The 23,539-nt window shown below is 46.8% G+C and overlaps 3 protein-coding genes across 5 annotated transcripts in view; 2 read left to right on the forward strand and 1 right to left on the reverse strand.

Annotated features, from left to right (window-relative positions):
* CSGALNACT1 (chondroitin sulfate N-acetylgalactosaminyltransferase 1) overlaps positions 1-2,046 on the forward strand; it is a 51,866-nt gene extending 49,820 nt beyond the window's left edge. The window contains exons 11-12 of one of the 2 annotated variants that reach the window (XR_014692196.1): positions 1-159; positions 1,646-2,046. The gene's annotated coding sequence lies outside the window, so the exon portion shown is untranslated. The other variant, XR_014692195.1, reaches the window with a different exon arrangement.
* SH2D4A (SH2 domain containing 4A) lies at positions 2,040-13,417 on the reverse strand. Its single transcript, XM_084516630.1, has 9 exons — positions 13,107-13,417; positions 12,112-12,271; positions 11,334-11,493; positions 9,130-9,195; positions 8,586-8,721; positions 6,401-6,617; positions 5,323-5,453; positions 4,638-4,858; positions 2,040-2,934 (listed from the first exon to the last, which is right to left on the reverse strand). Exons 1-9 carry the CDS (start codon positions 13,288-13,290, stop codon positions 2,842-2,844), a joined length of 1,368 nt encoding a protein of 455 aa, XP_084372756.1. The 5' UTR covers positions 13,291-13,417; the 3' UTR covers positions 2,040-2,841.
* The window catches only part of CDKL2 (cyclin dependent kinase like 2), a 20,191-nt gene continuing 8,211 nt past the window's right edge, over positions 11,560-23,539 (forward strand). Inside the window, exons 1-4 of one of the 2 annotated variants that reach the window (XM_084516614.1) lie at positions 11,560-11,629; positions 13,288-13,428; positions 21,819-22,013; positions 22,802-22,980. In XM_084516614.1, coding sequence (XP_084372740.1) covers positions 11,591-11,629; positions 13,288-13,428; positions 21,819-22,013; positions 22,802-22,980 — 554 coding nt within the window. In that variant the 5' untranslated portion in view covers positions 11,560-11,590. Of the gene's footprint in view, positions 11,630-13,287; positions 13,429-17,565; positions 17,899-21,818; positions 22,014-22,801; positions 22,981-23,539 lie in introns of those variants that run through there. The other variant, XM_084516615.1, reaches the window with a different exon arrangement.

The following is a 23,539-nucleotide window of genomic DNA, read 5'->3' on the forward strand; positions in this document are numbered from 1 at the left end:
AGATGCCAGGAGTTAGACTGTCTGAGCAGTTCCTGTCCTTCGGCTGCAGAACCCAGTTTGGCAGGAGGCGGGATTGAGCCAGGGATGGAGAGAACCAGCCCCCAGTCATTGGCCACCCGAGTGAGAAGCACAGAAAAATCTAATCCCAGCAGAAGTCTGGTAGGGCTCACTTAAAGGTGGAGACTGCACTGACATGGGAAGGTGAAAAACAACAGGAGAAAGGGAGGAAGTTATTGTTATCCACACCTCTATGAGAAGTGTAGGAGCTGTGACGGATCTTTCAGGCCAGTTAGATGAAACAGAGCGTCCAACAGAATTGTTGTTTTTGTCAAGCAGCTCCCTACCTTCCTTGTCCTAGAAACAGACAGCTTGTGATCCTTCCCAGAATGGCAGCTTTGACTGAATGTGAGCTGGGGAGGGAACACAGGTCACCCTGCACAGTCAGAGAGGCCATGCGGGGGCTCCATGCTTTACTTTTGAAGACTGTGCATGCTCTGGCTACAGGCGCAGAGGTGTTGGGCAAAACAAATTGCCCCGTACTTCCAGGTGTCATGATTGCATGCACTCTTCAAATGCAATGACTCCTGGAATCCTTTCACAGTATCCCTTGAAGAAAGAGTCTGTAGAGAAGCACCCTAAGACGAGTAAAACCAGCATCCCTGATTCCTGACTGCTTCAAGTCATCCTGGCTCCACTCATTTTCAGGGTAACTAGCTTTCAGAACAGTGGAAGAGCCAGTCTTAGGGCACGTATTCTAGCAGGGATTGCTGCCCTTGCTGTCAGTACAATAATCTAAAGATGAGGGTATCAAACTTCAGGTTTCTTCCCTCACAGCAGACAAGTGAAGCTGTGAGTTAAAAGCTGAGGCATGATTTCTTCAAATGTGTAGGACGGATATGAACACTGATGGTGGCTTTTCTTGGGCCCTGCTGAGCCAGCACTTGCAAACAAGCAGTTAGAATATAAAAGTACATGAAGCTACTGGTCCACTAATCAGCTGTTCAAACACCGAGCTGGCCTACTGTAGATCTTAGAGCTACAACTAGTTGTGTCTGTAAGGTCCTGCTGTGTCTGTGCCAGATCAGCCTGCACCTGGTTTCTGCAGGTTAACACTGCCTCTCGAACTGTCTCTTTAAAGGAGACTCAGTCCCCTGTCTTTGCCAGCCCAGAGCTGTGCAAAACACTTCATGATTTGTCTCCAGCAGGACAACAGCTCTGCCATGCTCTTCACCTGAGAACATGAGAGAGCAGATGCTGACTTTTCTCGAGTGTTGCAGATCTCTGAATGACCTTTCATTTTGGCCATGTTTTTCAGAAGAAACACTTCATTAATGGGGAAGGAGGGCTTTTTTCCCCTATAAATAATCTAGTGTTCCTTCCCATGATCAATGCTGGTTATGTTGAAAATACCCATTTGATATATGGGATTACAGTGCTCAAGAAGCTCCATAAATCATTTGTCCTGCCACTGCCGTTGCTTTCAGAATCTCACTTTAAATTAAGACTTCATCTCTAGTTAAACATGCTGCAACTGGAGTGCAGGTTTTGCCCTCCATCCTTGCATGGAAATCACCATGCACAGCTGCAAATTTTAAGACCAGATGTTTACAAGAATTTCTTTTAATCTATGTTCTGCAAAATACAGGTCGATATAAGGTGGAAGGTTTTGACTGCTGCTGCTTAGCAGAGTGGCCCTGATCCGCCCAAAGGAAAGGAATAGGTAAACATCTGAGCACTTGCTCACTTGAGGGTCACATCTCTAACAAATGATGACGGTAGGAGATTTGCACAACCCTCAGCTGTACAGTTTGTCACATGCAGCAACTCAAATGGAGGCAGTCAGGATAAGAATTAATTTGTTGTGTGATTCTGTCCAGTTTCTCCCCCAGTATTCTGAGTTGTGTTTTTCAAGAGCAGTTTAACAGATACGAAGAGAGAACATTATGTTGAAAGAAATAGTTCTGTGTTAAAGTTCACAACAGATGCAGTAATCTGGACACAACTTGTAATAAATATCTCCACTTTGGAAAATAACATTCTTTACTGGCAAACATTTCTGTAAACTTTATTAATACTGATATGCCCTGTTTCTTACATTGTTTAGGCTCTGTGCATGTTTCTTGCAAACAAATTTCTGTATCCCTTCTCCTCTCTCCCTTTCAAAAGATTAGTCCCCCTCTATGCAGAAAGGCCAGCGTGGTATATAGATACACGTTAAAAGAGTGAGAGTCTATATTCAGAAACTAAAGGAACTTTTAAAATGCATTTTTCATAAAAATCCCTCTACAGAGAACACGTCACTGAAAGGCACCAGGGGTTTGCTTGGATGTTTGGCTTGAACATCCTTGATTCCAAGGGCACAGCATTTTACAGGATTAAGCTTCACATTATACAAATTACTTTCAAGACCAATTCACTTCTCCGAGTTGTTTGGTGCCTTCAGGAAGCTATGATCTCATTCAATTGCAGATACCAATCTATTTCCCAGGCAGCACACAACCTTGCAGTCAAGAGCAAAAGGCAGCTTGAACATAGATGTCCCCGAGGAAATCTGCAGAAACCCAATGAAAATACATGGCAGTATCTCCCCGTGCAGCTGATACTTCATCATCCAATTCACTCCAATGTGCGTGATATTTCTGGGTGCTTTGTAGCTTGCTGGGCTGATGCATCCTGTTGAAATGAGAAGCCCACGACAGCACTTATCCTCCTACTGCTTTGTTGTGAAGGATTTAAAATAGAGGCACTTGAGGCAAGTTTCGGGTAAGCATCAGCCAGCTCCAGTTTGAAGTGCGGTCTTTGTGAAAACAGGCTCAGGGCTACGTGATGAGACTGGGAGGTTCACTTAAAGAGGGAGATGTAATCTGGTTCGTGGTCCTCTTGACCACACGGGTAAAGCAACAGCTCCTTCCCCATGGAAGTGATGGCTTCTTCCTGTTGGCAGAGGATAAAGTTAAAACACTTTTCAAACAGACCAGGATACACCCGACCTATCACAGAGTCATGGAGTGAACAGCAGTCTCCCTGCCTCCGTTACTGCATGGACCTGTTTGTTCTGCTGTGCAGTACGACTCAGAGCCCTGGGAATTCAGGGGACAGATCCACAGGGCTGCCCTCTGCCTTCACAAAGTAATGTCAGTGCTTGGTGCAATAACCCAGTGGTGTGATTCTGGTAGTTCTTGGAAACAGCATTGCTTGTCTCGTAGGTGACCACAGCTCCTACAGCATGCAGTGCTGTCCTGCCTGGAAAGAGCTGGAGCGAGGACTGTGCAGCATGCAGGTAAGCGGGACTACAAGCTCACTGCAGTCGTTCTAGTGCAGGCAGAGGTGCCCACGAGTGGGATCTGAGCTTCTGGCTCTGTTTGTGGGAGGGACAAGGGTGGATCCTGCAGTGAGCACGTGCCGTCTGCTTTGGCAAGCCCTTTTCTAATGAGAATTCCCTCGAAGCAGGGTTTCTGCTTCCTATCTTGTTCCCAACCCCAGCAACAGATGCGTGGTGGGAACTTGCCTTCTTTCATGGTCCCCCAGTGGAAGATAAGCAGAACCCACCAGAGCATTTCACCAGGGTAGATTCACCCTACTCCCACACACATCTGCTGTAGTGCAGTGGAGTCTGTAGGATTCTTTGCAGACTGTGGGTGTGATTCTAATATAGACATGCACAGCCAGGCTTTAAATCCTCCAGCTTTGGTACCAGTAGCTGTCTAGCTCCTGCTTTCAACAGATTCAGCCTGGACTGTGAAATCCACACAAAAGAAGCAGGTTGAAGCAGTCCAGAAAGAGCTCTAGCAAATAAGCATAGATATTTTCCCCATGTTCAATTTGGTTTAGCCATGTATGCATTATACTAGGCACTTACTGAAAAGAAACACAAAAAATAAATGGACCTTTAGGCAAAAAGATTGTCGTGTCCCTAGGCAGATCTTAAAATAAACGAGTGCAGGCTTTGGTTGTTCTTGGAGCCTATGCAAGTGCAGTCAATGCTAGCAAACACTTGGTGTTACTGTTGCAAGAAGTCCTTCTTCCCTTCCCTTCCCTTCCCTTCCCTTCCCTTCCCTTCCCTTCCCTTCCCTTCCCTTCCCTTCCCTTCCCTTCCCTTCCCTTCCCTTCCCTTCCCTTCCCTTCCCTTCCCTTCCCTTCCCTTCCCTTCCCTTCCCTTCCCTTCCCTTCCCTATTTGCTACTTTTGCTTAGTACAGCCCTTTGTCTGCTTGGAGATTATAAAGATACCTTGTTCTCTTTCTTTCCAGAGCTAGAGACCAGCAATTTTTCTGCTTACCTGACCTGTTGGGACTCTACAACAACGGACAAAATCAAAAATGCCTGAGTAAGTATGCTGCCTATCACCTTATCAGTATTTCTACTAAATAATATGTAGGACCTTGAGCTTTGTGCAAGGTCCTCTGCCCACTGCAGGAAGAGCAATTCAGGTCTAAGACATTTGAGACGTATTAGGTTGTCTGAGACATCCCTATAAAGCTGGCAAACCCTTCTGGAGCATCACAAAGGATACTCAATGGTAGCAAAAATGGGCCTACTTACCTACATTATGACAACTAAATCTGTTCCTTCTTATTTTGAAACGCCCTGAGGCAGCTACACAAACAAAAAGCTAACGAGTGCCTTGCTAGAATTTCACCTTGTGGTAGTCGACAAGGTCAGCCAGTGTTGAATGTTGTAGCTGGTCCACTCCGAGGAAGCTGTAGGAATCGCTGGAGGCATCAATAAGGAAATGTTTACATCCCTCCACAGACCGATAGGAAAGCACGTAGCCTTTGATTTTCTCACTGACCCGGACCAGAAAACTCCCTGGCACCATTTTGCTCAGAAGCTCCTCTGCTTTCTGAGAAGTCAGGATACCTGTTGGAAACCGAAACACAGAGCTGAAGAGAAAATAGCATTTGCAGAGGAGGGGATGGAACAATTTTCACAAGAAGTGTGCTTTGCCATTCTGAAACTAATTCACAGTGCTTCCATACCTGCATGTTTTCTTACTCTCTAGTCCAGGAGCTGTATTGCCATTGCCAGTAGCTGGCCATGGTCTCATGCTAACTGTACTTCATGCTGTTTAATTCCTGGCATAGTAGGCTTGTTATCAACAGGCTATGAGAATTTGAGAAGATCTGGCCTCTGTTCTGAGACTTTAGCCTAGACTTTGTTGTAATACTAGAGGAATTTAAAGGAATCTAAGCTATTATACACATTTAAAATTGATAACTTAGCTATGCACCTTTGAAAAGCTCCTGGGCCCAGCCTCTTGCAGCAGCCATGTTAGCAGTACCAACTTAAAAGTTTGGGTGGGGGCAGAAATGCTCAGAACTCACCATGGAACCACGGTGCTATCGTGTCTGTGGTTTTCTGATAGCCAGCTCGGAGTGGGAATTGCTCCTCTTTGAACCACTTGATGATGCTTTCTTCAGTGGAACTGGAGATTGTCCTCTGGATTCCCTCTTTCCTGTTACAAAAGAAAGCGAATTTGTGCAAGTTCAAACAGCTTTTGAGTCCTTAGCAGAATTACCTTTTGTTCATTGTATTATGAACAGCCCTAAACAGCAGGCTTACGATAACCAAGCTGTCAGCATTATTGTGTGGTTTTCAGTGGACACCCAGCAAAGATGTATGTCTTCTGGGCTTTAGGATGTTCTGCTATATAAACCTGTCACTGAGTCTGACTTCACACATGGCAGGTAAGAGAACTTGACTCTGTCAGAAGAGGGTCTTTTTATGTCCAAAAGCTCCGTATAATGCAGAGGTTGGGCATTCTGGGAGGGGCAGAGACAAGAGAATGGGGGCCAGGAACAGGAGGCTGAGGGTTTGAACCTGAGGACACGCTGGTTAGCAGCTCCAGTGGCATTTCCCTCAGCTGGGCGAAAACACACAGTGCAACTTTTACACCATGACATGGATGCTGATCCTCAGCTGCTAAGCCCTCATCTTTGTTTTTAATAGTCCAAACCTGGATTTCTAGTGTTTTCAGTGGAGGTGGATCCCTTTGCAGTAAGCCACCACCTGTTCTTGTCTGTTACAACATGACAGAAGCAACTCCTGTCCAAGTAGCCTTGGGTGAACTGGAGTCACTGAAAATCACTTGAAGACTGAACAGAACTGTATGAGTGTCACAGGAACAAGGCTTCTGGTGTGGGAGCTTATCTAGGGAACAGGAATGTCGATGAGAATCCCAATCGGACAGTAAACCTCCCAGAGTGAACAAATACACCTCATCACTGTAATCAACAGCTCTGCCCCAATCCTCACACCCTAGGCTGGAATATTTTCTAGCCTGTTTTTCACAGTGGAGTGTCTCCTCCACACAAGGAGGACAGGTAACATTTCTCATCTCAGCCAGCCCTTGCCAGAGCAGAAGAATCTCATCCCTCAAGAGTGCAGAGGGATGTTTCTTACCTAACTGCTTTCCCGTTTGCCATCACAGAAGGTAGAAGTTTAGGCTTGGGTGGGAGAGGCGGGTACTGGAGCGGTCGTCGATCTCCTGCTGTGGCATTCTTGGATATATCTGCCTGCTTCCCTCTGCGGACACCCTGCAGCGAAAGCCTCCTGTAGTCGTCCCTGGCCTGTTGCGCAAGGGAGCGTCTCTTCTCGTCTGCCGCCTTGGCTTTCCGCACTGGAACAAAAAATGAGTCCTACAGGAGTGAACAAGCAGGCAAGTTTTAAGCTTGCTGCCCCTTGGTTATCTCCCTGCTTGCTGAAATTGCGGAATAACTCATTCCAGAGCATTTGGGTTCTCTCTGTGCTCCAGCCCTGGGCATAGGCAGTGTTACCATGGAGGGAGGGGTCTGTGGGACTAAGGTTCTCCCCATCCTGTGTTCTCAAGGAGGCGCTTGAGGTTGCCTAAGTTGGAAGCCATTCATCTTCCACAGAAGCTTGTAGTGGCTCAGCTACTCTGGCCACTGTCTGAAAGATGCACTCATTTGTAAGAACAAAAACAACTGCTGAAATGACCCCCAAATCAATCTTTTGAAGGATTTGAAAATCCTGATGGACTTTGAGGAGGGAAGAAAGTCTTGCTGTGATTGTTATGGGAAGTAGAGAACTTGGCTGGATTTTTAATTTTTTTTTCTGAAATACTGCTTTGATTCTGCAGGTTATAAGCATCCAGTAGCACATCCTGGAGTCTGCAGGAGTAACTGGCTCTCCAGTCTGAGATAGGCTAGTTTTCTCCTTGCTTTTGTAATCAACTGCAGATTTATTTTATTAGTAAGAAAAATAAAACCCTTGGCCTGAAGTGAAAACAATTGGTAGTACTGCATTGCCATCTACTGAACAGCAGGGGAGGAATTGAGGAAAAAAAAAAAAAAAAAAAAAACACATCAAGTTCTCCGATATTCCTTCTTCCCAGGAGAGGAAGTGTGAGGGGTAGAATTTGAAGCTGGGTGGAAACAAAGGCAAGCAGAGTGTGAGGATATTTCGTATATAACAAGCTTGTAAGCCTTTGTTTCAGTCTCTGAGGAAGCTGGACAGCAAGACTCCATGAAAAGGAATCGAGTCAAAATGTCTCTTTAACTCTTTAGCTATTTTACAAAAATCACCCTTGAAGTATGCAGCTACTCTGGGAGATCTCTGAAGGAAATGTAGCTGTCATAGTGACTAAAGCAGAGAGTTCAGGAAGTACTTGGCAGCACAGACAGATGTCACTAGAAGTCTCATACTGTTTTGTCATTTTCCTTTCTATTGTTTGGATTTGTTATGTTAGAAGGTGATCTGCTTAGATGGGATTTAAAAAAAAAAATTTTTTTTGCATGGTAAGGAAGCAGATGGGAGGACTGTGCCTTGAAGAAATGGTAGAAAGCAAGGAGATTTGGCCCCTTGTTCATATGTTATGTGGCCTCTTTTTTCAAGTTTTATATTATTTCCAAGGTCTTGGATCAGCCCACATCTCCACATTGTGGCTCAGTTGTGCACAAAGGAGTTTTGCTTTGGCCTTGTGCTGACCTTCTGCACAGAAATAAATTTTATGGAGCAGCAAAAGCCCTCCTTGCTCCCTTCTGAAGTCCAAAAAGGGCTCCTTTCACTCAGTGAAAGCAGTTTGCCATGAATAAAGTGCTTATGAAATTGCCCTCTTTAGTTTTTCCTCGCCACCCATTATCCTAGTCCACATGAGCAATGGTTACTGCAAAGTTCTACCAAAGGCAATCTCTGGTTTAAAATCAATTGTCTTGGCTACACCTACGTGGCTGCTGTTTGTTGATTATTTTAATCAACAAATTTAAATTTATCTGAGCACTACCACATGCCAGCAGGACCCACTCTGCTTGGCACTGTTAGTGTTCAAAGCTATCAGATTTCAACTAAAAAGAAAATCAGCTTAAAATACAGAAAAGACTGAAATGAGGAAATGGTTCCAAATGGTGATTTTTCTGTAGGATACATTTTCCATTTCCTGCCCAATTCTAGTCTCAGTGCTGTGTGGACTCAGAAAAATTTCTGATAATGCAGCAGCGTAGTTTCTGGCAGTACTCTCCAGCCACTGACTGAGAAATACTCAGTTCCAGTTTTGCAGGAGAATGAGATGACCACACAGAGCCCTAAGATTTCTCAAGCCCCATAGGAAAAGGCCATCCTAAGATCTTACAGGATTCCTGCCATTCAGGCTCATTCTCATCAGGTTTCTGCAGCGTACTCTGGCTTTCTGAGCTTGTGTGGCTTTGTGGTATTGCCTTCAGTGGGGCTGCGGTTTCTTCTGAATTTCTCTTTGGTGCTTCCTTCGTCTGTGAAAGAAATAGTATGCTTAGTGCTTTGTCCCAGGCTCATTTTAGCCCTGCTTTTTAGCTAGCCTTGAACTACTGAGAACTCCATTCTTTTTTGTGAATCCCTTGTTTCAACAACATGCAGACCCTCTTCCTTTACTGCAGGTCACAACAGAGAAAATAGGGGAAAACAGTCTACCAGAAATCATCAGGAACATCGTCCCATGGTGTTGCCCAGTCTGCCAGGCTGGCCTGCCTTTTGGCCAGTCTGAATTGTAACACCACACTTGAGGAATATGGCAATGTTGGGTAAAACTGGTCCAAGAGGTGGGCATTTGTGGGTCAGGTGAGTCTCTGAGGCTGACTGGAAGTCTAGGGTAAAGTCTGGGCCTGCCTCAATGTGGTTTTAGGTCCTAGATTGCAACTTACCTGCGGGAAGCCACCCTTCCTCATGTGGCAGTCTGCCAGCATCTGGTGAACATCCCTGGCTTCCTTCTGGACAGAGAAAAAGAGCAGTGAAAAATTAATGCAGCATCAGGACCTTTACTCTTTTGTAGAGTACGTGCTTGCAAATTTGGAGAATTTGCAGGTGGAGAGTACGGGTGCCATGTAGCAGTGCTGGGCTGCCACAGCTGGAAAGCTGTGGGTGGGGGAGTGCCACGCGTTGTGCTCTGCAGGCTGCCCTCCTCTCACAGCCCTCCCCAGAGGCCCCAACAGGGCAGGCTGGAGCATTCTGCATTTTTAGAGCTGGTGCCAAGGAGAAGCTGCTCACTCCTTCTCACTTTTACGTGATACATGCCACAGGAGAAAGAGTCAGGGGTGTCGGGATTGTCCCAAGCCTGCCTGGATTTGCTAAGTGATGATCCCGAGTGGTCCCGGGAAGTGGACAACTTCCTTTCCTTCCCTCTCAAAATCTGCTAGAGCTTTACCTGCCTGTGCTCAGCTGCTGCTGTGTGCTGCAAACTGCTGCTTGTCAGACTGACCCAACAAGCTGCGTGTCTCTTCCCTAAAACCAGTCCAGCTACACTGGCAGAGGTTGGTATCTGAGACCTGTCTTTTGAGAAAAAGTTAGCCTTGTCTTTGAGCAAACACCCACCCACCTCCCTGTTTGACTCAGCCTGCCTCCCACAGCACAATGAGTAACGAGTTAACTGCGCTGCGCGGCTTACCAAGGACACACTTTATCTTCTACAACGCTTAGTATGAACCTGTGCTTCCAACTTCCCTGTCCTAGACAGAAAGCTAGGAAGTTAAAATGTGAGCGAAGCAGCTCGTTTTCTTAGATCAAACCCCTCTCCCCTGCAGCAGGCAGAGCAGAATGCCCAGTTCCCTCAGGTACAGTTAAGTGGGAACTACATCGCAGGGGAAAAAAAAACGCTTTCTCCCCTCCCTTTCCACACCTAGAAAAGGAAACACTCTGCCGTCTGTATTCCTCCTACTAGCAAAAACATCAGAAACCTGGGAAAATTACCCATAACATAATGTCAGAAAACAAAAAGTAATATATATATATTTAAAAAAAAAAAAAAGAAGAAGAAAAAAGGAAGAAAAAAAAAGAAGCCTCAGTTTCTTTTGAAACTTTGAAAGGGTTTTCCATTTTTTTGTGGTGGTGGGATTTTTGGTTGGCTGGATTTTGTTTTATTTATTTAGATAGCTCTGACTAATAACTTCCTTTAAAAGGGGGAGGGAAAAAAATCTCCCACATAGAGTTGCTCAACTTCAGCAAACAGTGCTGAGAAAAACCCAGTGTGATTCAGAGCCTTTTGATAAAGGAGTCAGCCACTGGATTCCCTTCAGTATTTTGGCAGCAGTGGGAGAGGCACTCTACCCAAATCCAGCTTTCAGTTATCATGCTTTTATACTGAGACATGGCATGGCTGGGTAATAAAACAATATGCAGTCACACAAGTTAGCAGCAAAAGGCTGAATAAAAACTCACTGAATGAGATTGGACTTTTCCCAGTGAGTCAACATGACATTTCCGTTCAACTTTGGTTGCACTGGTAGTTAATTGAATTTGCTCTCTTCTGTTTTCTGCAAATGGCTTTTTTTGGTAGCCAATTAAAAAGTAGAATGTATTTACTACTGGAGAAAAATATTACCTCAGTAAAGCTGTAGGTACTGGCACTGCTTACTTGCATTTGATGCTTTCCTATGTTGTAAAGGTCATAAGCTATTTTACCTGAAAATATGCATGTTAGAGGATACTGGTAAAACTATGCATCTGATCTCTTGTAAAAGTAGATCATTTGTCTGCACATGCAAGTTTATAGCCCTCAAATCCTGGGATGGGCTCTCTGGTCTTGCCCAGAAAGCAGTCCAGACTAGCCACTAAGCAGGAGGGAGAGTACTCTGACCCTCATTTTATCCACAATGAACAGAAGCAGAGGATTTGAGAGTAGCTTGTCCAGTGCTACAGAGCAGATCTATCCCAGATGAGAATAGCACTCGGACCTCCCAAGTCCTAAGGAAGGATGTAACAGCACGGCTTCTTCTAGGAGTACAGCAAAGCCTTTCACAGGCAGCTGGCTTTCCTCTCACTCAAATTTGTATCAATAGCAATCAGGATTTGCTGCACTTCCTAGATCTCAGGCAAATGAGGTTGGTTAGTATGGAGAAAAGGGTGGAAGTACCTTTTCTATCTCCTGGCTTTTCCCCATTGTAGCAGCAGCAGTTTTTCTACCATCTTCTTTCTGCTCGTCCACAGTGCCTTTATTGTTCCCCTGAACATCTGTCCCACCAAGGACTCCCAGCTGGGGATGCAGGGATGGCGTTACAGAACAGTTGGTGTCTCTGAAACAGGAGAGACAGGTCTTAGGAATCCCAGGGAGTCACTTTCTGCTCTCCAAGCATCTGAGAGGAAGTTACACATGAGCAGAACAGCACCACGATGGAGCACGTGCGTGCAGCTATCATATCTCCAGATCAAGTAGATGGAATAATTAATTTAATTACTCATTGGGAGCACCTGCTGCTGAATCGGTGCAACCCAAACGCATCACCTGCTGCGGTGACAGAGCTGCCATTTCCTATGAACTGCTGCGGTGACCACAGCAGGGACATCACAGGAGGCTCCATGAGCTGGGGAGGGCTGGAGATGGTGTCCGCCAGCACCATGCATACCCACAGAAAGCCGACCTTCACCTGAGCCTTTTGTCTGCAAGTAGAGTGTGACAGCCACACCCAGCCCAGCCCCAAGGTGGAAATCAAAGGATAGAAAAAAGAGGTTTTATAAAGGGCTTGTGCTGCTTCCTGGTGGCGATGCTGGACTTGCCCGCCCACTTCCTTGCGAGAAGGAAAATTTGCAAAACAGAGGGGGAGAGTCCCCAGAGAAGTGTCCAGCCTCCAATTTCTAGGAATGTCTTTTTCTCTGTGTCTGCCAACCAAGTCCCCCAGGTGAAGGGTGCTTACCTCACTTCCTTGCCTTGCTCGCTTGCTAACTGCTTTGCCCTTTGTGCCTGGATCTCTTCACAGATGGCTGCATACGATTTATCTGAAGGATGCTCGCCCATCACCCAGACCCAGACATCGTTGTCAGCTCCCAGCTTCCATTTCACTGACTTCCCGCTGGCTGGAAGAGAAGTAGCTCTTTCGCAAACACTGTTTGCTCAGCACTCTGTGCAGGGCCTGTGTCCCACGTGCTGCGTCCCCCGGCTGCTGCTGTTGGCAGAGCCTTTCCAAAAGTGGCTGGACATGGGGAAAGCTCTGCTGGGACACAGGACGCACCTCCCATTTCATTTCACAATACTGCAGCCGGGACAGAGAAGGGGACATTTCTGAATGTGGGGACAAGGGATGCCAATATTTCCTTTCTTTCTCTAATTCCTCCCAACCCCCTTGACCAGGGCCTGGGTGAGGGTGAACTATCTGCAAATAGAGCAGGTGGGAGAGCGGTGATACCATGCTAGCGTATAACATGCTGTGTAATCCAGGCAAAAAAAACTTCAGGTCTAAAAGCACAAGGGAAACTCCTGTGGATCTGGTGCCTCAGACAAGGTAAAGGGACTTTTTGAGCTCCCCTATGTTCCTGGCACCCCAGGACAGGCGTTTGAGTCCGTGGTTATTTTATGGACAGGTTCAGAGGCTCCCATTCAGTGGGATGCTTGATGAGCTGCATCTCCTGCTGCCGGGAGTAAGGAAGCCACAGCTTCCCAGGAAAGGGGGTTTAGGAACTTGGCAAAGGGCAAAGTATCTGGGTGAGGGAGTAAAACCATTGTATGCCAGGCCAAATTAAGCTTGGGAAGTGAGGTTAGTTACAGTTTGGCAATGCAGCTCTGATGCTTTTTTGCTCCCAGTCCCTGGGAGAAGAAATTGCCCTAGGGACACGCTACCTCCCGTTTGTGGGGAGCAGTTGAGTTGGTCTGGTCTGTGCCAGAGGGGGAAGCAGCTGGCAGGCCGAGACTTACCTTTTCTCAGCGGTGGCTTCTTTTGCTGCTTCTTTTCTTCCTTTTCTGCGTTAGCTTCTCTTTCTTTCCACCGTCTGATCTGCTCCTGCCTCATCTTGAAAAAGAGGATCTGTTTCTGCTCCTCGTTGAGTTCTGCCAGCAGGTCAGGATCGATGTACATGTCCGATAATATCTGTTTCAGCATGGCTGGAGGTTTCAGTTACGCGCGTTTGTGGCGATGATCTCCAGGGATCCGGTCCTCTTCCTGGCTCAAATGTGCCTGCACCGACAAGAAAGACGCCCTCCCCGCCTGAGCCCGGAGCAGGAATGCAGGCGTGCCAGGGTAATTATACTTCTATCTTTTTTTTTTTTTTTTTAGCTCAGACTTCCTGCACAGACCAAAAAAAGTAAATAAGTAGCTTAAAACCTGCTATTAAAATTCCTTGAAATAGCAGGTGAGCTCAGCTCGGTCGCAGCCCCCGCACGCTCCACAGGGACTGCTGGTCAGAAGAGGGAGAGTTCTGGAGCGGGGAGGTTTTGTTTATATACCTTGATAAACCCAGCTGATAGTATATCAAAACAGAGAGCGCTCTGCCTGTTACAGTCATCAGAGGTGTGGCTTGTCCGTGCCGAGCAAACATTCCTGCTGGGCAGGGAATCAATGAACCCGTGAGCAGACGGCTCCTCCTTTGAAAAGGAAAACTTTGAGATGGGGCGGCTTGATTGTAACAAGTCCGGCCAGCCTCGCTTCACCACTGAAAGATTGGGAGGGCTTTAGGCTCTGCTTTTGAGGTAGGGGCAGGAGACGCCCGGTGAGAATTCTGGTGTGCTCCCATCCATCAAAGGCAGCAGCGCAGCAAGTCGAGGAGTACAGGTAGCGCGGCTGGTTTCTCCAAAGCCAGGTCGTCAGCAGCAGACGAGCTGAGGCAGCTCCCAGTCTGACAGTTCTTGCTGAGGTGCCTTTCCCACGTGGCCAGCCTGACACCACGCATCCACGTTTATCTGGATGAAGGGGACAGGGAGAATCAGTGCCCCTCGTCCTGCCCAGGATCACGTCAACATACCTAACGCCCACGCAGCTGTGCTTTGTGCCCATATATTTACACTTAAAGCAAAGTGTTTTTTTTTCTGGAAAAATTAGGAGCGCTCTGCTGGCAGAGGAGCGAGGAAATAGAAATGTGGACTAAAGACTTTGAAACCAGCTCTTTTCCCTATCTTATCTGGATAACCTCATGGATATCAGGAGGTTGGTTGATAGCACGTGTGATGACACTTGTACAACTCAGGTGTTGCTGAGGGAGGAGGAAGAGGACAGAGGAAGGCTGATAGCTATAGATGAAGTACTCCCAAGCGGGCTGCACGGCCAGGGGCAGCAAGGGGCTTCTGGGCAAGCTTTTGAGATATGAAGCCAGCAGGCTACAGAGAAAAGGCCAGCAGGGTTACTCATGTCCTTCTACACAAATCCTGGGAGTCTGAGGAACGAGCATACCAGGGCACAGTGCGGTAGGTGGGAGGGAGGTGGTTGGTGGGCCACAAACTGACAGAATGACCTGTGCCAGGGTGAAGCAGCAGTAAGTACTAAATCCTGCTGTCAAATCAATAAAGTTTCTTACAGTACAGGGTGTAGATCCGTAGGGACCCAAATTTGGGGTTGAGACAGGAAAAAAGGGTGTTGGGAGCACCTTCAGATTCAAAGCATGACTGCTCAGATTCAGCCCAGAGTCTGCCTTTTTTTTAATTATTATTTTTATTTTCATTTTGGAAAGGAGTAAAAGAATAGAGAAGGGAGTGTCAGAGAAACATAATACTGAAGCTTTCCAAAGGAACATGAACGCGATGCATTTAATTAGAGGAAATGGGGCAGCAAAACAGCAGCCTTTGTAAAGTCCAGCTGGCAGGACAGTATCTGCTGGGTTTGTTCTGCTGCACTGGTGTTCCACCTTCCTCCATCTCACCCCCAGGCAGGCTTTTGGGGCAGGTCAGGGGGAGGTGTTCTTATCTGGGTAAGGTTTTTTAGTGTCCCCCCAATAACAGAACGGTTCCAGCTCAGCGGACAAAGAAAGGAGCTCAGGCTGTCTGAGAGCCATGGAGGACTGCAGCTGCAGAGAATGAGCAGCTTTTTGTGGGGAGGGTGTTGGTGGGCAGTCCCCGATCCCTGGGGAAACCTGAACTGTGTGTTAGGCTGCAAAACCGGGGCACGCTGCTGGGGGATTATTGTTTAAGCTTCACTGCCTCCTGCTCCGAAGCACTGTCTGAAAGAGAAGCTATTTGCAAACAGGTCGGTGTCAGGACAGCACCCTTAGCCAGGATTGGGACCCTTAAGTTTTCAGTTTTGGTTTGTTTGCTTGTTTTTAAAAAGACCATTTCAACACAGTACAAATTGGAGGATGAAAAGTTTGAGGTTTATTTTAGTGAAAGTCAAGTCTTCAGAGGGTACTTGATGCTGCTCTGATGTTAGAGAACGTGACAAAACTTTTGTTTAAGCCCAAGGTGTTTTTTCTTTGGAGAAACAGCAAGGATTGAGTCCTCTGTGGATCTGAAACAGTAGCTGAAGCAGATGATAGCTTTGAGCGTGGTCTGAACCTGACGGTTGGGCCAACAGAAATCAATCACAAGGTCTAAAATTGAAGAGGCTTTTAATGTAACAGTCTCATTGCATGAAGAGAGGTGAAACGCTTTTATTCCCTTCAGGTGAGAAGGTATCATTTGTGGTTTGTGTGGGGCAAATGCTAAGTGGTTTGCTAAACAGAGGGCACTCAATATCTTGCCCGGGGGGACCGGGGGAAGGCATCCAGCTGGTCAGGTCTCCCAGCAGCTCTGCCTTCTGGCTCTGGGTCAGCAGAATTACTCTTCTCTGGAAGCTCTTCAGTAAAGGCACAGCTCGCTAGCCAGCAGGGTGCTTGGAAAAGAGGATGGCCAAAAATGTTCCTGGAAAGGACGTCCTTGCTACAACTGAGACCCGTTCATCTGTGGCTGGAACTGACTGGAAGCACGGGCCCTGAGCTCAATTCCCCAGCTGGCTGCTGTCCTGCACCCTGCCTCTTCGTACAGCACTCTGCGTCACCTCTGTGTGGGCCCTTCTCACCACCTGGCTGCACAGGAGGCATCTGGTTTATGTTGCAGAATTAAAATGTGCAGCGAGCAGAGCTGCAGGGGCTGCGGTGCTGCTTTCCCCTTCCCTCCCAGTACTGCCCCCTGGTGCTGCAGGTGACCTTCCTCACTGGGATGTGCTTCTCCTTCAAGTTCCTCACGCTCTGTGTCTAACCTGGCTCATTCTGCCCGCCTGGGTTATCTCCCCACGTGGGAGACTGCCCCTCACACATCTGTGACAGTCCAGATACCAGGTTTTACCTGGGACGCTTGCACAGATGGGTGAAGAATTCGGATGTTTGGTGGCGCCCATGTGAAGGAAGGTACTCTTCCCCTCTGCTGCCACGAAGTCTGCCCGAAGACAACCTGGAAATTCTCTCTGTTGTATTTAAGCAGCAGCTTGCTACTGTGTCTCACCTTGATTCAGGCTGAACTGCCACTGAAAGTACTGGAAACTTTCGCTGCTTGAGGGAAACATACAACCCTTGAAAGAGCAAGGTCACGCAGCATTTAAGCTGCCTGCTGGAGTGCAGTCTCTTCCGTGCACCTGTAAATTATCTACCATGAATGGGGGAAATGTAAGTACATGAACACACAGATCACTCCATGTCACCCCCTGGCAGGCTCTTGGGACACCCCCTTCTGGCATCCTGTTATTCCCTATTGTCACTGCCACGAAGGGAAAAGTTCTCCAGAAAAGCAGTAGGCAAACATACATAGATACACATTGGATATTCTCTAAAAATGAACTAGTGAACATATTGAATGGTGGTCGTTGTACTGATTTTCTGAGGCAGCTTCTTCAAACTGCTGCATGTACCTCTACTGAAAATGTGACAGGAACTTTAAATTAAAAGTGACCCCAAGAGGCTCAAACACTGTGAGGGGAAAAAAAAAAATAAAAAATAAAAAAAGCTGTTACTGATGATTTTTTATCAAAAAAACACTCTTTAGGAATGATAAGGAGACGACAGTTTCAAGGATCATAATGTAGCTGAACCTTAACTTTCAATGCAAGACATGACAGGGTCACGTACTCTTCTGAATCACATCAGAAAACAATGCTACTTTTCTCGATGAGACCAGTAGTTAAAATGGTTTATCTCTGAGAAGGGCTTGCTGTCTTTGCTTTTTTGTGTTGTTGCCTTAGCTTTCCCAAGAGGTAAATTAGTGTATCTAAGACCTCAGCGAGGATTTGAAGACCTTGAAAAGCAGAGAAGAACAGACTGTCATTTCCTATCTTTGCTTCAAGGTGCTGGAGGTCTGTTCAGGACACCTTTCATCCGGGCACACCGTAAACACACTACAAGCTTGGGAAGGAAAAAAAAAAAAAAAAAACAAAAAAAAAAACACATTGCGGAGAAGGACGGGAGGGGGCGCCCGCGGCTGCGGCCGTTGCGGCGGCCGTTGGCGGCCGTTGGGCGCTGCGGCAGGTGGCTGCCGTTGCCCCGGTGCCGCTGGGCCTTCGGGCCGTGCCCTGCGGGCAGCGTGAGGCGCCGGGCGGGGAGCCCCAGCGCTGCCCGGGGGCTGTGAAGGAAGGGGGGGGGGTGTGGAGATGGAGAAGTACCAGGTCCTCGGCTTCCTCGGGAAAGGCAGCTACGGGGTGGTGACCAGGTGCCGGCACAAAGAGAGCGGGCGGGTGGTGGCCGTCAAGAAGTTCCTGGAGAGCGAGGATGACGCGATGGTGAGGAAGATCGCCGTGAGGGAAATCAAGCTGCTGAAGGTGAGCGGGGGGGAGGCCTGGGCGGCGAAGCTGTGTCTTAAAGACCACGCCGGCGTCTTTTTGGTAGCTTTGGGGGTATATTCCTCATTAATGAATGCTGAGACGGGTGTTGAAGCGTTGTCGGGCTGAGTGCCTGCGATCAGGGCTCCCCTTGTGTTACGGGTGTTAGAGCTGACGGATGTGGGTGAGATCTTCCCATTGAGGCTACGTGGGGAAAAAATGCCTCTTGAGACTCCCTAATGTAAAGAGTGGTGTTTACCCAGGGAAGCTGGAGGGTGGGTGTGAATTTAAGGCACTCTGTCAGTTTCAACAGCTTTTTTAGAAGGGGTACATGGCACCACTGTACATCAGCTTATAAAGCACAAACAACAAAGCCAGGCTTGGTCGGGTCCTGCTCGTGCTCCCACGAGCAGCCAAGCCATGGTGGATTCATTTACCCCTTGAACCTTTCCCTCTGGCTAGCCCCGACTCGGTCAGAAGCTTGTTTATGTGCCCAGTATTCAGCAGGTAAAGGTAAAACGAAGAGACCCCAAGGTCTCCATATGCCTTCCTGGAAATAATTGCGTCCTCTCTGCCTTGGGTACCAAAAGACAGTACCTTCCTGCCATTGATTTGCTGAAAACAAGGCAAATGTCGAGCGTACAAAATCTGCAGGTAAATGGTGACCTGGATGTGTGACAGTGAGCCTGGCCAGGCTGGGTGCTAACATTATCTGATATGGAAATCTGCTGCTAGGAACACAGGGGGTTTTTATGGCACTTTCCTGGCAGGCTTGAACTGCCTGCAAGAGGCTACAGGAGGGCAAGCAGCAAACTCCTGAACCTTATCGGTCAACAGGTAGCCCCTAGGCTGAAGCCAGCTGGCATTGTGGCTCTTGCTGCCTGAGTGTGTGATTTGTCTGTTATCAACTGTGGACTCTTTATCCTCACATAAATGTCCATCTGCCTGTTGGCTTCTTATCAGCAGCGTTACGTGCTGGCAAGCTCTGTAGTCTCATTGTGTGGGTTAGTTCATTAAGGGTTCTCCATGGGCTGTAGATACTCTGGAAAAATACCCAGGAGCTTTAGATAAACAAGGGGTTTTTGTTTGCATGCTCTTCAGTGTTTCATCATGTGGTCTTCCTGCTCCCTGTTCTGGCTTTGTTCTTTATATGAAAGCTTTTGCAAGTTCCTAAGCTGCTTCACTGCAAGGTTTTTCTGCTGTGGTCCTTCATGAGTAGGCTGATAAGGATGCAGGTGGGATGCAGTGCCAGGATACACATCTGTTCCAGTTGTTTTTTTCACCACCTTCAGGCCCTGTATTCTCCACTGTAACCTCCAGCAGCAGTAGCAGCATTTTCCTTCTTCCCTGAGCTCCAGTGAAAGTGTGCGCTGCCCTGCCTTACTCCCCCCAGAGGTGTTAGGTACCTTGGTGTGTCTCAAAGGGGTGTGTACAGAAAAGTGTCTGTCCCTGTGCAAGGGCACACGTGGAAGTGTTAAGTGTTGGGACGTGGCTGAAGAAATTCTTTTGGTGAAGAAATGAGAGTCTGATTAGAGTCGGGGTTTATCTAGGCTTCTCCTCAGAATGTGGGGTGTGCTGGAAGTGGGGATGTGTGCCAGCCTGCCATCTCTCAACTTGGCTTCCACAAGTCTCTTCCCAAGTCTGCCAGACTCAAGTCCCTGTGCTGAGGAGGGGAGAAAGTCATCTCTGCCATTGCTGCAAGAGCTGTAGGCACTTAGAGTTAATAGGAGTGTACTTGCTGAAGCTTGAGATGCAGCCAGCAGCTCAAAGCATTGTCCCTCAAACGCTTACAGCAAGTTTGCATGAGTCTGGATTGTACCTGGTCTGCTGGCACGCCTCGCTTAGTTACTGAGTCAAAGCACGTAGCACCTCCCAGGTGTGTTGGAAATTAACTTGTTTTCCTGGGTAAATGGGAACTTAGCAAGGGGGACTTTTCCATATATAGCTCAGTAAACGGCCTCTCACAGTGAGAACAAATATCAAGAGATCTAATCTTGTAGTTTCTTCACTTGCTCATTCCCTGTGAACCTTTTATTTTATTTATTTATTTGTTTCTGTTCTGGTGTTTGGGCAGAAATGTAATCTTTACTGAAAGCAGCAAAATCTGTTCAGATCCCCTGTGCAGGGAGTAAATTATTCTGGAGAAAAGAGCTTGAGGAAACAGCTGAGAGGATTGAATTGCTGCAGCTTCTTCAAACTTGATTCTGAAACGCAGTATTAAGAGTGTGACAGCATCTGTACAAGCAGTTCACCTGCTGATGATCTGTGCAGCAGTCCTCCCTAGCACAGCACCCCTCTCTGTGGACATGGATGTGACCACAAAGGGCATAGAGGAACCCGTCACTGCTGAGCCCCAGGATGGGAGCTACAGTCTCTCCCTCTTAATGTTGAGTTGCTCCACTGAGCCTACGTTAACTGGTCTTTTAAATCAGACGTGTTTGCCAGATCTTAGCCCCTCAGCTATTTTTTTTGCCCCTGGCAAACCTGGTAACATTTTGCCCTACCTCCAGTCATGTCGATGACACTGCGGAGAAGTGCCCACAGGACAGCACTCGATCTTGCAGCTGCCAGAGTCCAAGTCTTGGTGCTGGAAAAAACTGACCTGGGGATGCTGGCCAGGGAGGGCAGAGCCTGGCTAGATTTTGCTCAGCGTTCAGGGCAGTGCTCGTGCACAGCAGCCCAGCTCCTGCACCCGTAGGTCCTCCATCTTCAGCCACGCAGTCCTACCCAGGCAGGGATGCTGGGCCAGGAGGTTTCAACACGTAACGAGCAAATTCAGGTACTGCATTCAAATCAAAAAGGTACAAAAAACAGCCCCCCACTCTCGATTTCTAACTGAGCATCATTTTACAAAATCTTCAGAAATTAGTCCTTTTGCATCTTCCTTGGTCATGGTCCCTGAGATCTGCAGCTTTCCCCTCTGCATAATAATAAATAAAGGACAAAAATCTTCAAATCCTTGGCTTGTCACTTTTCACTCAGAATCCACTAGAGACAGTTTAATCAAAGCTGTTTAATTGTTAACTGGAGTGTTTTAGGTAAGAATGCTGAACTTTATCCATTCGGTGTACTTGTATTCTGTCACCTTGCTTATTGTAAATGTGCGGGCAGTGCCAACAGAAGTGCATTGGGTATGGTAGGAGTGAAAAAGAAAATTCTTTGATCAGTTTTATAAGAAAAATTAAGATACAGACATTAAGTAGTTGGTGATGAACTGGCAGCTAGGTAGAACAGAGGTACTGCAACTGGTTTGGGAACTATTTGAAATGGGGATTTAAGCGATTTTTAAAAGGAAGTCCTAGAGAAAAGAATGAAAGAGAAGAAAAGTAAAACTTACTGGAAATATGGGAGAAAAGAGATGAATCTGCTTTGGGTTATTGAGAGGGGCAAAAAGTTTTCTAAAATAAAACATTGAGAACTGTCTTCATAAGTTCTTTGTGTGCTTTAAATCCTATCTGGAAGGAGTAGCTGGTGTTGAACCTTGTACTCTGCTTTGAGGGAGCTAGCAGGGTAGTGTAGAGTTACTTGGCCACCTGTATGAGAATGTCTCATAAATAAGTTTGAGTCTCAGACACAGCCCAACGTTACAGCAACAAGCTGTGTTTATTGCTCCTTGAGCTGTTTGCAGCGAAAAGCAATGCCCTTAGTCAGTTTTTTTTTTATTTATTTCTGGGTTCCAAATACAGGTATCTTGCATAGAGGGGGTGGTGGAAGTCCTCCAAGTTACTTTAAAAAGTGGCAAAATAAAACCTGTCTGAAATATCGGCGAGCTGATTTTAAGAACAAATGAATGTGGGTGCTATGACAGGAAGAGCACTCTGGGGTGACGTATCTGCTGGGCTGTAGTTAAAAGTGTCTGGTCTTAGTTTACTCATTAAATGTTTTCATGCTCTCACAAAATATTTCCTGTTTTATAACAGCAACTCAGGCATGAGAATCTCGTGAACCTGCTAGAAGTGTGTAAAAAGAAGAAACGGTGGTATCTGGTATTTGAATTCGTGGATCACACAGTGCTTGATGATCTTGAGGCATTTCCAAACGGACTAGACTACAGCAGGGTTCGGAAATACTTATTTCAGATTTTAAGAGGAGTAGCATTTTGTCACAGCCATAACGTAAGTACGCATGCGAAGTGCACTCTGCACTTAACTTTGAATGGATAGATACAGAGATGTATATTTGGTACTTATTAAAGCTTAGAGAAATAGAGCTTGGGCTGGAAGATAGAAGTTGAGCAGAAGGGCCTGACTGAGTTTTGCACTAAATGTCAGAGCTTGACATCAGCTAATCCAGTAGTCTGTCTGTGACTGACCTGTGACAGTTCTTCAAAGGAAGGCTCCAGGGGTCCAAAGGGTTCAAATGCTGGTGTCACCTCACTGAAAACTGACTTTCCTCTGGCAGAGGGATATCATCTCTCTTTCAGAAGCTTTTTTTTTTTTTTTCCTTCAACATTTTTAGGTTTTTCGTTTTGACTGATTTGTAACACAGGTTTGCCAATTTAATGGTGTTCTTGTAACTATGATGTATATATGTATATATTTCTTCTTATGCTTGGAGAAGCTGTCTCACATGTATTCCTAAAATACTCTTCATGCTTAACTGCAGGGTATGCAACACTTACAACTTTTAAACTTGTGACTTTAAAGTATAATAAATTGTGCCCGTAAAATAGCTATGCTAAATACACGCAGAGAGGTACATAAAATTAACAATTCTGTACAAAACCTGGAGATTTTGTGTTCATCTGTGCACTTGAATTGGCGCTTGATAAAATAAACTGTGCATTTCCCATGCCTGCAGAAATGTAATTTTTTACCTGAACGTGATAAAGCTACTGTTTCTGGTGGGTCAGTCATTTTAGCATGGGGAAATAATTTGTCTTGACTTGCTTTTCTCTGTGCAGATAATACATCGGGATATTAAGCCAGAGAACATCCTAGTTTCCCAGTCGGGAGTTGTAAAACTGTGTGACTTTGGTTTTGCTCGCACATTGGCAGCTTCTGGGGAAGCTTACACGGACTATGTGGCAACCCGATGGTACCGAGCCCCAGAGCTGCTGGTGGGAGATACCAAGTACGGCAGGTAGGAGCCGGGCAGGGAGGCCGCAGAAGGGCTGTGGGACTGCGGGGTGCTCTGTTCTGGGGGGAGGCAGGGGGCTCTTGCTTGGCAAACAGGTTAAAGGAATGCTGGTTACTCGCTTGTAGATGCTGAAGCTTTTCTCTTTTCTCCTCCTCTCTGGAGCTAACTGCTGCCAGTGTTAGGCTTTCCTGGCTCAGAAGGAGAGGAGAAGGAGACACTGAGCCAGCCACGTTCCTAGTCTGTTGTCTGCAGGAACTTGTTGGTTGCCAGAGCTAGTAGCAGAGGAGGCTGCTTCCCCCCTGCACAGCTGGAGTGCTGGATGGGAGGCAGAGAAGGCCCTCTAGACAATATGAGACAGACATTTCAGGAGGGAAGGGGTGGAAGGAATGAGATTTTTCTTACCTGGTTCTCCAGTGCTGCAAAAACATGTCAGAAGTTAAACTACCTTTCACAGGCCTGTTTGTCCAGCTCTTTATGTCCCTAACGTTCATTTCTGGTAAGTGCCCTGGCAGAAAGAAAATGGGCTTACTTTTGTGGTCTCCAAAGGGCAAAAATCTTCTTA

The sequence above is a fragment of the Aythya ferina genome, assembly GCF_964211825.1.
Source record: "Aythya ferina genome assembly, chromosome: 4".
NCBI classification, from domain to species: domain Eukaryota; kingdom Metazoa; phylum Chordata; class Aves; order Anseriformes; family Anatidae; genus Aythya; species Aythya ferina.

Bases quoted from the DNA above. Each gene is read 5' to 3' on its own strand.
- SH2D4A (XM_084516630.1), bottom strand. From the start codon at position 13,290: ATGCTGAAACAGATATTATCGGACATGTACATCGATCCTGACCTGCTG. The intron at 6,618-8,585 runs GTAAGATCTTAG...TTTTTGTTCCAG, and splicing joins GCCTGAATGGCAGGAATCCT to TGCGGAAAGCCAAGGCGGCA. The intron at 2,935-4,637 runs GTGAAATTCTAG...CTCTGCCAACAG, and splicing joins ACCTTGTCGACTACCACAAG to GAAGAAGCCATCACTTCCAT.